The 13,427-nt window shown below is 46.8% G+C and overlaps 2 protein-coding genes across 3 annotated transcripts in view; one reads left to right on the top strand and one right to left on the bottom strand.

Annotated features, from left to right (window-relative positions):
* Nucleotides 1-7,943, top strand: part of RAF1 (Raf-1 proto-oncogene, serine/threonine kinase) — a 73,087-nt gene extending 65,144 nt beyond the window's left edge. For both annotated transcript variants that reach the window (XM_036869949.1, XM_036869950.1), the window contains 7 exons: nt 2,313-2,397; nt 3,169-3,345; nt 4,548-4,594; nt 5,775-5,893; nt 6,278-6,409; nt 6,545-6,679; nt 6,907-7,943. In XM_036869949.1, coding sequence (XP_036725844.1) covers nt 2,313-2,397; nt 3,169-3,345; nt 4,548-4,594; nt 5,775-5,893; nt 6,278-6,409; nt 6,545-6,679; nt 6,907-7,050 — 839 coding nt within the window. In that variant the 3' untranslated portion in view covers nt 7,051-7,943. The remainder of the gene's footprint in view (nt 1-2,312; nt 2,398-3,168; nt 3,346-4,547; nt 4,595-5,774; nt 5,894-6,277; nt 6,410-6,544; nt 6,680-6,906) is intronic.
* The window catches only part of MKRN2 (makorin ring finger protein 2), a 28,725-nt gene continuing 23,141 nt past the window's right edge, over nt 7,844-13,427 (bottom strand). The window contains exons 7-8 of the mRNA XM_036869951.1: nt 9,273-9,417; nt 7,844-9,094 (exon numbers count right to left, since the gene is read on the bottom strand). Coding sequence (XP_036725846.1) covers nt 8,957-9,094; nt 9,273-9,417 — 283 coding nt within the window. The 3' untranslated portion in view covers nt 7,844-8,956. The remainder of the gene's footprint in view (nt 9,095-9,272; nt 9,418-13,427) is intronic.

Below are 13,427 nucleotides of genomic sequence, written 5' to 3'. Positions count from 1 at the left end.
GGTGCTGTGGGCTCTGTTTTTAGTTTGACCCTGTTCAGTCTTCCCATCAGTGACTTGCATGACTCAGGTATCGTGGATGACTTACACAGCGGTGTCATGCAGATTTGGATAATAGGATTTGGCTTTAGAAAGATGGGAGGATATGAAGTGTCTATGATGATAGAAGAAAGAAAAGATGAACTTTTAACAGGAGTAAGTCTTGTTCAGGAGTCCAGAAAGTAGAGGCTAGAGGTGGAAGACGTTCAGCTGACAGCAGGTCAGAGCGAGTCACTGTGAACAGGCTTTGGCTGCTGATGGATCATCTGAGGCCTGAGGTTGCATTACTGATCAGGTCCAAAATGGGTGACGCTGAGGGTGAGTTCAGCGACGACTGGAGCATGCCCAGAGAAAAGCTGTGAGAAAGGGAAGGGCTTGCAAAACTAGGCTCATGAACTAGAAACCAACCCCTTCTGAGGGACCATCCAGCATCTCCCGAAGTCTTTCTTCTGCATCCCTATCTCCAGCCTGTCCCTTTAAACCCCCATCTATTGCCTGGCCGTCTCCTGGCCCTTCCTCTCAGTTGACTGCCACATTGAGTCAGTTCACCTTCACAGGGTTTCTTGCCTCCATCTCCTTTTTATCCCTACTGTCACCCACGTGCCTGCGTTGCACCTGCGTTCCTCCTCCCTGGCCTCCCTCCTGTCCTGCAGGTGTCAGATCACATGCTATGTTAGAGTTTCCCAAACACAACTTGCCGTTTCTCTCATCCCCCTTACCTCACCTTTGTTCCTGGTGTACCAAGTCTAGAACAGCCCCTTCCTTTGGCTTATATCCCATTTCCTTCAGAAAACTTTTCTATATCCTCTTTGCCAAGATACTTACTCCCCTCCTCTGTCATCCCCCGCCCCAATCCTGTCTTGGCTCAGACTGCTCCAGAATGGGCACTTATGCAAAAGACTCTTGTCCCTCTACTCAGTCATAAGGAACTTGAGGTTGGGGCTGCATAGTTTACCAGCTCCATCTTCCTAGATATAAGGCAGCCCTGAATATAGCATGCAGCTCTGCCATCCAAAGTCAGCAGCACCTTCCAGGCAGCCCTGGGCCCTCAGTAAGTTCATGCACCAGTGAACTGGATAAGAACCAATTTGGAAGCTGCCGCTAAGTGGGGATTTCAGCTTTAGATGATGCAAACAGAGATCACGGGGCAACAGTTAGGGACCTATCATAAGAACCATCTCTGTACCATTTGGTGCTCCCCAAAAGTGGAATGAGTGCTCCAGCAGGCTGCAGGGGGGTGCTGCCAAGGGCACATGCTCAGTTGTGGAGGAACTAAGTCACCTCCAAGTGCCACTGAACTTAACTCCTACTTTGTTTGATCATTGTATTTAGTAAAGTTACTTGTCATGAAAAGCTGAGGTCCTAATAGGGCTTCAGGTAATTTATTATCATTACAACTATTATAAGTATGACATAACACTTCTAAAATGGCTTCTAAATCGGTAGCACCTAGAAAGTAGAATTGATCTCTGGATGTTTCTGAAGTTATATGAAGAGGCTGGTTTTACTCACAGTGATTGACAGTCAGTTAGTAGTCAGTATTTTAGTTAGAAGTACAGCTATTGGAATCAGACTAGGGTTCTGATCCTGGCTCCAGCACTTTTCTTTTGGCTATATGACTTTGGCCAAGTAACTAAACTTCAGTTTGTTGCATGTAAGATGAGGACAACAGTATTAACATCATAGAGCAGCTACAAGGATTAAAGGAGGTAATACCTGTGAGAACAGACAGTGCCAGGGTATAGTAAGCAACCAGTATTAATCATTAGGATTACTTTCTAATGGCATTGAAAGCCGAGAGGCTTAATTTCAATATATGTCTTTGAATTTGTACAAGGGAGCTTCTCCCTTGTGAAATGTGGCTGCTGAGTTTAGTTAGCATCAACTGCTTACTAACTGGCCTGCTTCCGGGCCCCATCCTCCTGGCCCCGAAGACTCAGTATTTGCTGGGCCATTCATATCCACCTGCTGATGTCATCCTCACAGGCCCAGGTTGTGACCTGTCACACATGACCTCACCGCTGGGGATGCCAGGCTTGACAGGAGTAGTTTAAACCAAGCTGGTTCAAGGCCTGTGGGGCGGTATTTTAAGGATAGTAGTATAATCTAATTTTTTAGGCTACTTGATAATTCAGAAATTTGCATAGTATTTGTTCCGTCTGTGTAGGTATATGATTTTTGAATAAGTGATTAATTATATCTTCCTCAGAACTAGTGTACATGAAAAATAACAAAGTAAGATCATTCAACTGCACTGACTGTAAACTAATTTGCAGGAGACGTTGCAGTAAAGATTCTAAAGGTTGTTGATCCCACACCAGAGCAGTTCCAGGCCTTTAGGAATGAAGTGGCTGTCCTTCGGTGAGTAGAAAGCTGGCCTGTCCCTTGGTGTGGCAGGGGCGGGGCGTGGATGCTGGTACAAGCACTGCAGAGGAGGTAGGCTGCATGACATGACCTGTCTCTGAGGGCTGATGGCTGGGACCGGTGGTGAGTGTTCACTGTGGAGTCCTGTGGTTGAAACAACTCCCTCATGAGTGAAAAGGAGCGGAGGGTTTCTTCCAGCTTATGCGCTTGTTAAGCCTTTAGAAGAGCCCCCTTTGATGAGCATACCCCCTTCCACTGCCTCAGGTCTCTGGGCTCACTACGTTGATACAACAGCCCAGGTTCTATCTCTGGGTTTTGTTTTGATGTAGGGAGAGATGGGTTCTATTTTCACATTTATTTCCAAGAACTCTTTATGCCTTAATTTGGACTTCAAAACCGTCAGCTTTTAAGTCTTTGAGTCACTGTTGAGACTTGTAGGAATAAACTGAATAAGGATGGATTCCACAGATGAGGGGTCCTTGTGACCCCTGTGGGGAGATTGGTGAATACATGCTGATGGAAGAGAACGTCCTCTGTTCGATCCAGGCCAGCACTGAGGGCAGTGACGGCAGCCCCTTTGTCAGCTCACAGCGCCAGCTGGATCGTCAGCAGTCCGCTGTGCTGGCTTTGCCAGCGCCTGGACTGTAAGCATGGGTGGCGTCAGCAGCACGCAGGGTCTGGTCGGAGACCGTGGGAAAGCAGACGAGATCTCCCTGTCCTGCAGCAGCGGCAGGTGCAGAGCCTTTTCTTCTCTCCTCCCCTCTCCAGCAAAACCCGGCACGTGAACATCCTGCTCTTCATGGGGTACATGACGAAGGACAACCTGGCAATTGTGACCCAGTGGTGCGAGGGCAGCAGCCTCTATAAACACCTGCATGTCCAGGAGACCAAGTTCCAGATGTTCCAGTTGATTGACATTGCCCGGCAGACGGCTCAGGGAATGGAGTGAGTGAATGGCCTGACGAGTAGAAAATCTGGGGTCCAAGGATCAACTTGTCCCTAAATCAGAACCAAGATTAGGAAAAGCCAAGCCTGTTAAGTGACTTCTGTGATATTTTTGCACAGCTGGAAATGAACCTGTGTGCTGGGCCAAAGGAACGAGAAATTCAGGTTTATTGCCCAAACTGAGGCTACCCCCTTAGGGCTCAGATTCAGGTTACAGCAACTGCCCTCAAAATTCAGCCAGACACCCAGCACAGTGCGGGTTGCCACCTTCTGGTGGGCATCGTGTCTGAGGTGTAGCGCATCAAGTGTGCTTATTCCACGTAAGGGTTTGATCAGATGTCACGTTCTGTGTACTTTTTCCTTTTGGAGAATGCTTAAATTAAGGTGATCCATAGCACCTCCATTAAATACTATCGTTTTGGGTCTTTGTGCTTGACACATTTCTCTGTGAAAGGGGTGTGCGTATGCGTTTCAGTCTTGGCTAAGCCAGGGCAGTGCTTCTCAAACTTTTCCTTTGAAGTACCCCTAATGTGGAACAGGGGGACCTCCTCATACCCCCTGACGACTAGGAACTTAACTAAAGCTGTGCTTACAAGTGGTTTATAAAATCTCATGTTGTACTTTTAAAATTCATATGGAATTTGCATTGTATACATTTTCAGAAATGACTAGTTATTTTTTAGAGATGAAATTCACTTATAAAATTCACCCCTTTAAAGTGTACAATTCAGTTTTTTTAGTATATTCACGGAGGTGTAAGCCATCACCACTGTCTAATTTTAGAAGATTTTCAAGATACTAGATGAAGTCTTTTGTGTCTGGCTTCTTCACTTGGCGTGTTTTTGAGAGATTCATCCATGTTGTAGTGTGTGTCAGTACTCCATTCCTTTCTGTGGCTGAAGAATATCCCATTGTATACAGCGTTTTATTTGTTCATCAGTTGATGGATATTTGGGTTGTTGGAATTACTTTTTGAATAAAACTGATGCTTAAAGAAGACCTTCCCTGTTTGCGCTGTGGCCTCACTTTCAGATGTAACTCCTGACGTGGACCAGGCTGAACCAGTGCAGGGCCAATCCCCAAATGTGACTTCTCAACTAGGAGTCAGGCCGTCAAGTGGTTTACTTCTGAGATGTATCTTGAAGCTGCTTTCTACCAATATCTCTCAAACTGGTTTTAATAGACTTATTTTCCCTTCACAGCTATTTGCATGCAAAGAACATCATCCACAGAGACATGAAATCCAACAGTATCCTTTGGTGGTGGTTTCATCTGACTGCTCAGTTCTAAATTTAGGACACTTTTAAAGTTTACCTCAGCAAAAGTGACTCTGGAAAGAGTTCCATAGAAGTTGAGATACCTGTTTGGGTTATGCTTGAAACCGGCCTAATTTTTAAATGCTATTTATTATTAAATTTAACTTGGGGGAATGGGCCTTTTGTCTTTTATGCTATTTTCTAGTTTGTGGACTGTATATCTGGTTAGACAGTAGCTTCAAGCCAAAAGTTGCAAGATTTTAAAAATTACTACTTAAAATTGTCTTTCTTGAATGCACAGAAATGGTTTCCTTAGAGATTACTGTTGGAATCAACCCTTTCCAAGACTTAATGTGCTTTTACGGAAGGGGAATGAATAAAGGTGTTTTTCATGCTGTAGGGTGTGAAATGTAACAATTTTACGTCTGCCTCCCTCCCCCAGCCTTTCTCTTTGAAAGGAGTATGGCATTACAGCCGCACTTTGCTTCTTGGCCAGTGAGAGGCACAGCAGTTGTGTTGGGTCGCATGATGGGATGTGGCCTATTTTGGGCATGGGTCTGAGACATAGGATACCTTTTAGTGGTGGGTTTTGGGGGACCAACATATTATACCATGAAGGCAGACACCACCGATTTTAAGGGTATGAATTACTGGGCATCAGCAGATCACACAAGTCGGCCTTAAACCGCCTGGCTTCTTTACTCAGAACTGAGGTGTTTGGTTTTGATTTCGAAGTCACCAAGTGGTACCTATCCTGTGAGAAATGCCTTCAGGCAGACAGCATTCAGGACTCAGGGTGTTTCCATTAGCCATTAGAGGGCAGGATGCAGGCAGAAATGGATGTAAGCAGTCAGCAGGCCATGCTCAGAGTCTTGGGGTGTAAGGCACCTACGTTATGTGGGAATGTCACAAGGCCAGACACCCGGCTCCTAGGTGTGTAAATGGAGGCAGCAGCAGTGGGGGGGCAAACTGGCTTGTTGTGGCTGGAGCCAGAGAATCTGGTACCCAGAGCACCTCCTGGAAGGAGCCGCGTTCTAAAGCACTAGCAAATCCAGTGCAGCGAAGGCTGGGGCAGATGGGAGGCCGAGAGATGGTGCTAGTAAGAACTTTGGGAAGTTTTTCAAAAGTAGCTTGACCATTCTTTTAAAACCAGAGTCCTTAACAAGCATTGAGATATATTTCTCCATGAAGGCCTGACGGTGAAAATTGGAGATTTTGGTTTGGCAACAGTGAAGTCGCGCTGGAGTGGTTCTCAGCAGGTTGAACAACCCACCGGCTCCATCTTGTGGATGGTGAGGCGGCTAGGCCCCCTCTAGCAGGGTACAGGGCCAGAAGGGGTGATGGGAGATGTGTGTGCAAACTTCAAGTATTTCTCTACATTTCCCCGACCACCTCGGTAACACCTTTAGTGTTGGCAGCCCCTGGGCAAATTTGGGTTTCCTGGAGGAAGCTGGCGACGAGGAAGTGCTGAAGCACACCTCGGGGAGTTAGGTGATGGGGAGTGCTGGATCTCAGAGACAGGATTCCTGAGCTCCTTTGAGCCTGAGAGTGGGAGCCCTTTGGGAAAGAGCTACAGCAGGGCTGAGGTGAGGACTTTCATACCCAGCCCAAGGGACAGCCTGGCTCCTGCATGTCTGTGGGGCCCAGATGGTGACAAACGCACTTTGTCCCCGTAGGCCCCAGAGGTGATTCGAATGCAGGACAATAACCCGTTCAGCTTCCAGTCCGACGTCTACTCATACGGCATCGTGCTGTACGAGCTCATGACGGGGGAGCTGCCCTACTCCCACATCAGCAACCGCGATCAGGTGCGTCACTGGCGCTCAACGACCCGCTCACTGTGGAAGCCCCTGGGCTCTGCCCGTCTGAGCAGCACAGGGTGGAAGGTGCTGCTTTCACGGTTGTTCATCCACCTGTTCCCTCAACTACTTTCTTTCCCTTAGATCATCTTTATGGTGGGCCGAGGGTACGCCTCCCCAGACCTTAGTAAGCTGTACAAGAACTGCCCCAAAGCAATGAAGAGGCTGGTAGCCGACTGTGTGAAGAAAGTTAAGGAAGAGAGGCCTCTTTTTCCCCAGGTAAGACTTGGCTCAAGGAGCTAGAAGTGATTAAAGCAGGAGTTCTTAGTGATACAAACAAGGAGAGAAGTTTCTTGCTTTTTGTTCTATAGGGAGGGACTTGTGTTCTCCACAAGATGATGCAGGTGGGGTGGGGAGAACGGCCTGTGTCTTTGGGCCAGATTGAAAGCTGCTGCTGCAGAACGCCCCGCCTCCCGCCATGAGACCATTTTATGGCCTCGTTTCAGATCCTGTCTTCCATTGAGCTGCTCCAACACTCTCTACCGAAAATCAACCGGAGCGCTTCTGAGCCATCCCTGCACCGGGCGGCCCATACCGAGGACATCAATGCCTGCACGCTGACCACATCCCCTAGATTGCCTGTCTTCTAGCTGACTCTGCACCTGCACTCAGGCCACCAGGTGGGAAGGGAAGTCAGCAGGCATCACCTTTCTGCGGGGACACTGCTCGTCTTCAGAGAAGCTGCTGCTAAGGACCTTCTAGACCACTCACAGGGCCTTAACTTCACGTTGCCTTTTCTACCCCTCTGGCCCTGGGAGGAGGAAGCCATTCACAGTGTTGGTTTGTCCTGCTCACCCGCAACCCCTGTGCTCATGAGCCGAGCCTCCTTCAGATGCACCGGTGGCTGCTGATGGCAGTACGTGATCTGGGGCCCCAGCTGTTGGCTAAACGAGTATTTTTAGGGCAAGAAAAAGCACTCAGAGGGGAAATGTAGGTAGTAGGTAGCAGGCAAACCAGCCGTGACGTGGGGACACGTGGATTTTGGAAATCAGCTCCTACGAGGAACGCTTACCACAGAAGGAAGGACGGACTTCTCTTCAGAGATACGTGGTGTGGCACCAAACAGGTAGTTTTTGCACATAATGCACCAAACAGCCCAGGACTGTCGAGACCGTGGCAGCCTGGAGGAGCCTGCTTTGGTACTATGGACTTGACTTTGGGGACACTTCCTTTTCTTGAAGGTCTCTAGTGCTTTGGGATGGTTTTCCAGAAGAGGTGCTTGGCGTGCCCCTCCCAGTCTCCGCCCTCTCAGGGAGCAGTCTTCCATTGTGCTGAATTTGTCTTCCAGGAGCTGCCCCTATGGGGCGGGGCCCCCCCCCCCCGCCCCGCCCACCGCCAGCCTGGTCCCTACATCATCATATGCAAGGAAGCCAGGAACACAGGTTTTCTTGATAATTTGGGTTTAATTTTGTTTTTATTGCGCCTGACAAAATACAGTTATTCAATTTGTTATTTTAATAAAATAAATTAAATGTAGGTTTAATGGCTGTTTCCTCCTTTTAAATCCTGAGCTCACAGCTTGAACTCCATTTGTTCATGCCTTTGGGAGCAGAACTCAAGAAACAGGAAATGGGCCCAGAGCCTCTGCTGGGAATTGAATTCAGCCTTTGTCACCCTTCTTACTCCAAATCAGGTAAAGAGTAAGACTTTCTTCTTTATAAAACATTTGGTGTCTACAGCTGTCTATAAAAATAATTTAGGCTTGGAGTTCCTTAACTTCTAACGTTCCTTCAATTAAAATCACTACTGATGACAGAGACTTGTACTCAATTCTCTTCAGGACCAGAAACTGTTCTTTACAGATAAAACACACATGAGCCCTCGGGGCACAAGCCAGCAGGTGAGAGTTTCCCCTGGAGGCATGTGTGCAAGATTACTCTGACTGTGACCCTAACATAAACCGTAAAAGAGGGGCCGTATCTCTGCTTCCTGCTACTTCAAGAGCCCCCACCCCCAGGTAAGAAGGTTTATACCTGTCTGCTGAACGTCCCCCAGCAAGACTTCTCCCCTGATTTGGGACACTGCAGAGCCCTAAGTCAAGTTTTGTGCTAAGGTGTGCAGCGTGGTTTTTGAAAAGCAATATACAAATCCAGTGTTGACCACACTATTTCAGTATACTAGGGAGGTTCACCACACAGGAATCCTTTGGTAAGATAAATGAATCTGCTGCTTTTAGGGGCAGCTGCACGGTCCTCGAGGACGGGAGCCAGGCTGGTCTGAATCAATCAATGAAAACTCTGGCTGGTCAGCTGGCCCCCCTGAGGAGTTTGAGGTGCAACTAAGATAAATAGCAACTAGAGAAGCAGCGATTCCATATATGTGTTAAGGTTATTTTATAGCCTCACTCTTCCCATGGCTGTAATAATGGAGTGGATGAGACCAAGGTTAAATCCAAGTGACACGCCACCCCAGGCTGCCGTGAAGGAAGCTCTGCACACCCTGGCTTGGGGAAGGCTCGGCTGGTGGAGCCAAAGACGCAGGGCGACCACCTACTCTTCAGGGTTCTGATGACTCCACCCCGGAGAGGTGCATGAAGAGGTCCCCAAGCTCTGTCATGTCGACGTCTTCAGTGTTGTGGGCATGCTGGCTCTCTCGGTTCTCAATGAAATCCCAGAGCCGCACTGAATTAAAGAACTGCAAAACAGCCAGCAAACATGCCTGGTTATTGCTAAAGGCAACGTGAAAGCTAAGTAGCTTCTATTTCGTTTGCCTACCACACGCCCTTCTGCCAAAGCTACAAGGAGGGGCCAGGAGCAGTCCCCGGATATGCCTACAGGTGGGTGTTCCTGACAAGAGATGGCGAAGTCCTTACCCTCACGGTGCCTTCAGAACTGAGCTGTTTCCGAGGTTTCTCTGGTTCTGCTAGCCGCCCATCAGGGTAAGCATGGCGGTAAAGGCATTTGCTTCCAAATGGGCAGGTCCCTTTGCCTTGCTCAAAGTATTTACAAGCTTTTTTTCTGAAAAGCAGAAAGAAAAGATCAAAAGAACAGTGGGAAAATCTGGGGTGCAGATGAACCACTGTCTTCCTCCATCCCTACCAGAGCCAGGTCAGCCTCAGGTCAGAGGTGCTGAAAATGAGGCTCAGAAAGGCTGGATGCTGATTTCCAAGCTGGACGGTACTTGCACCACGATATGCTGCCTCATGTGGAATTTAACGTGCACGGGGCCCCCACTGTGTTTTGAGCCTGCAGTGCTCCAGAGGCCTCCAGGGGCAGGTAGGCCTGACCATTCCTCTGGGCCAGCTGTCTGGGCTCCAAGGTTCTGAAGCTGGGCTACTTGCCTCAGCTCAAACTCCCAACAGGAGCTTCACCCAGGAAAGTTCCCCTTCCTCTGGCCAGCAGTGATGTCAAGGTGACCACAGGAAGCCTTTACTTAGGAGTCACAGGGAAAGCAGCAGGCTTTAGCAGCTGCCTAAAGTTACAGGTCTCATTCCAATTTTCCTTGGTCCCCACCCTCCAGAGCAGGGCTTCTTAACTCTATACAGAACCCTTCTCGGAACAATGTTTTTAAATGCATAAAAGAAGACATATAGGTCTACAAAATGCAGTTATCAGAAAGTTAAAAAGATTTTCCCCCCATCTTCAGTTTCTAGCTACAGACCCCTATGTTACAAACCCCTGCTCCTGAGGAAACTTAGAACCAAATAGAGAACCGAACAGACAATTCCCATTCCTTCTTGCTGAAATGAAATTTGGCTTATGTAATCATAAGTGATCCCACGTTGCAGAGGAAGAGAAGCCAGAAGGGCGGGGAAGGTGCAGAAATGAAGCCAAATCCCAGCAGAAAGGGCAGCCTGCCGCGGGGATGGGGTACGTGGTGGTGGCAGACAAGGAAGGGACCTTCTTGACGTCAGTGTTTCCTGTTTTCTCAGACAAGGGGACGACGGCAGAGACGGTGGTGAAAGCCCCTGAGGCAGGCCTCAGAGCAGCACAAAGAAAAGCTCCCCAGCAGCTGTCCACTTCCACCAGGTCTGACTCAAGCACAGGTGACTGGGGAGTGGATTCGAGCAGAGGTCTGTGGACCAGACGCCATCCATGGCCCACTGTCCCCAAGGTTCTGAGCAGATCTTCAAATGACCGCTCAAGTGGCGAGTTCTTAACAGGGTCTACGGGACACTGGCTTTAACAAACTCGTCAGGTTCAAAACATTATTCTCTGGTCCCCACCCCAAAATGATTCCCCCCCCCCAAGCTTTATCTGGTTACCAGGGACATAAGCCTACAGATCACTCCAACTCCATCTTTGTTCTCAGCGCCCACATCCAGTTGTTACTTCTGCCTACAAAACACCTCCCCAGTCGACCATCCTCTCGGTTCCCACACCGTTGACGCGTTCGGGGCACCATCCTCTGTTGCCTGCCTGCCTGCCATGGTCCAGTCTCAACTGGCCTCCCTCCCACTAGGTTCTACTCTCTTCACACACCTCAGAGGAGCTTCCCCAAACAGTTTGTCCCTTGTCGTCCTGTTCTTCAGGACCACTCAAGGCCCCTTCAGACTTGTGCCTGTGTCCCTGTAGGTCCCACATCCTTCGACACACTTCTTTCAACCCCAGGGACCACGCCCACTGTTCCCCAAACACAAAATCTGCACCATTCTGCATCCACGTCATCCCATCTGCCATCCCAGCCCCCAACCCCGACACACGGACTATTCATGCTTCAGGGCTCAGGGTCCCATTCCCATCCTGCTTTCCCTGACACTCCCAGGTGGATCCCAGTGCCTTCTCTATTGTGACATCTGGCTTGGGCCTCTCATGATGAATCTGTCACCAGATAACCTGTATCATAATTGTCCTTTTGTAATTTCCCATGAAATTTCTTACTGAATTTTACTCTATATCCCACATTGGTGTTTAGCTTGAGGGAACCTGGCCTGCAGCTCAGTAAATGTCTGTGGAATGCATGAAAACACTGTCATCAACAGAAAGTAAGGCCAGGAAGACCCAAACAGCAATAACGTGACTTTTCAGACAACTGCAGCAGAGCTCCTTTCTACAGGCTGGACCCCTCTGCCTTGCCACTCCTGCCCTCTGGTGGACACACAAGAACATCGCAGGAGGTAAAAATGGTAAAACAAGAAGATACCAAGCCTTTAGTAATCAATATGCAACTTAAAGGAACTATTTAAAAAGATAATGTACAGTTTCGCTTTTAGTACCCTTCCTGCAGATGAACTAGAAATACAGACGCTATTAAAAGACCTGAACGCACTGGAGAGTGAACAAAAGTAGGATTCTTCAAGAGATTAGACACCTGGAAGAATGGAATGGCAAGAGACTGAGTTATCTTTTTAAGAAAAAATAGCACTTAACCTAGAGCAGGCTCCAGGCAAGTATCTACGCAGGGTGGCTAAACTCCAGTGGAAAAATCAAGTCTTTCCGGCCTGAAGAACAAAAAGAGTTGGTGGAAATCAACCATTGGAAGCAAGGAAACAGTCCCCCAAAGAAAAGGGCCTGAGAGGGACCCATCCAAATACTGTATACTAACTCCTCCCAAATCCCGGACCAGCCCCTAACCCACACATCAATGCAGCAGGCTCAAGGCAACTCAGCTAAGGATAAAAAAACTGAACTGAGATTTGACCTGCTGCCCAAGAGTTTGAGTCTAAACAATTTCTCTGCCTATTAAAACAAAAACATTAACATTTTATAAATGAACCTAACAGAATCCAGAGTCTCTACAAGGTAAGATTTACAGTGTCTAGGTTACAATCCAAAATAACTCAATGAAGAATCAGTAAAATGTGACCCATTCTTAAAGGACAATCAACAGAGTCTAACTTCAAGATAACAAGGATTCAAAGCAGCTACTATACATGTGTTCAAGAACATGAGCAGAGAGGAAAAAAGATTGGAAAAAAAAAAAACAGAGCCTGAAACTTATAGGACAATATAAAAAAGTCTATCACCTGTAATTAGAATCCCAGAAGAAAAACAGGGTAGTAAAAAATGTGATGAAACAATGGCCAGAATTTCTCTAAATTTGGTGAATAATATCAAATTCAGAGAAAACCAAGCAGTAAAATACGAAAAAACTCACTCCTAGGCAAAATATCAAACTGCTGAAACCAGCCAGGATAAAGACCCAGAAAAATGACATATTACAATCTGAATCACACACGACTTCTCATCAGAAACTACAGAGGCCAGATTATACAGTGGAACGACATTTGCAAAGTGCTGAAAGAAGAGGGGGGAAAACCCCAAACTATTATCTCAGAATTTTACTCATTGAAAGAGGAGGCAAATATGTGAATAAGATCAATTAGACCAATAAATTCAATGAAAATATCCTTCAAGAATGGGGGGGAAAAAAAGCTATTTCTGATAAAAAGAAAACCTTCAAACTCATCACCAGCAGATCAGCAAAATGTTAAAGGAAGTTCTTGAGGCTGAAGGGCAACTGTATCAATTGGAAGGAATTACATACCAAATAACAGAGCATTGAAAATATTATATATGAGTAAATATAAACTTTTTTACTCTTAAAAAAATACACAAGTTTTAAGGCAAAAATTATTACCTTGTGAGGTTCTAATGCATGTAAATATTACATCCCATACATTAAAGTTGCAGGATACAAAATCAATATACAAAAATCAGTTGTTTTTTCATATACTAACAAACAATGAAGTATCATCAGAAAGAGAAAGTAAGAAAACAATACCATTTACAATTGCATCAAAAAGAATAAAATACCTAGAAACACCAAGGAGGTGAAAGAGTCATACACTTGAAAACTACAAGACACTGATGAATGAAATCAAAGACGACACATAAATGGGAAGATACTCCATGCTTATGGATTAGAAGAATTCTGTTAAAATGTCCATACCACCCAAAGGAAGCAGTCTCTACCAAGATTCCAATGGCATTTTTCACAGAAATAGAAAAAAACAATCCTAAAATTTGTACAGACCCACAAAGTCCTGAACAGCTAAAGCAATCCTAAGAAGAACAAAGCTGGAGGC

This window comes from Balaenoptera musculus, chromosome 11, assembly GCF_009873245.2.
Source record: "Balaenoptera musculus isolate JJ_BM4_2016_0621 chromosome 11, mBalMus1.pri.v3, whole genome shotgun sequence".
NCBI lineage: Eukaryota > Metazoa > Chordata > Mammalia > Artiodactyla > Balaenopteridae > Balaenoptera > Balaenoptera musculus.
This window is presented reverse-complemented; position numbering and strand designations above follow the sequence as displayed.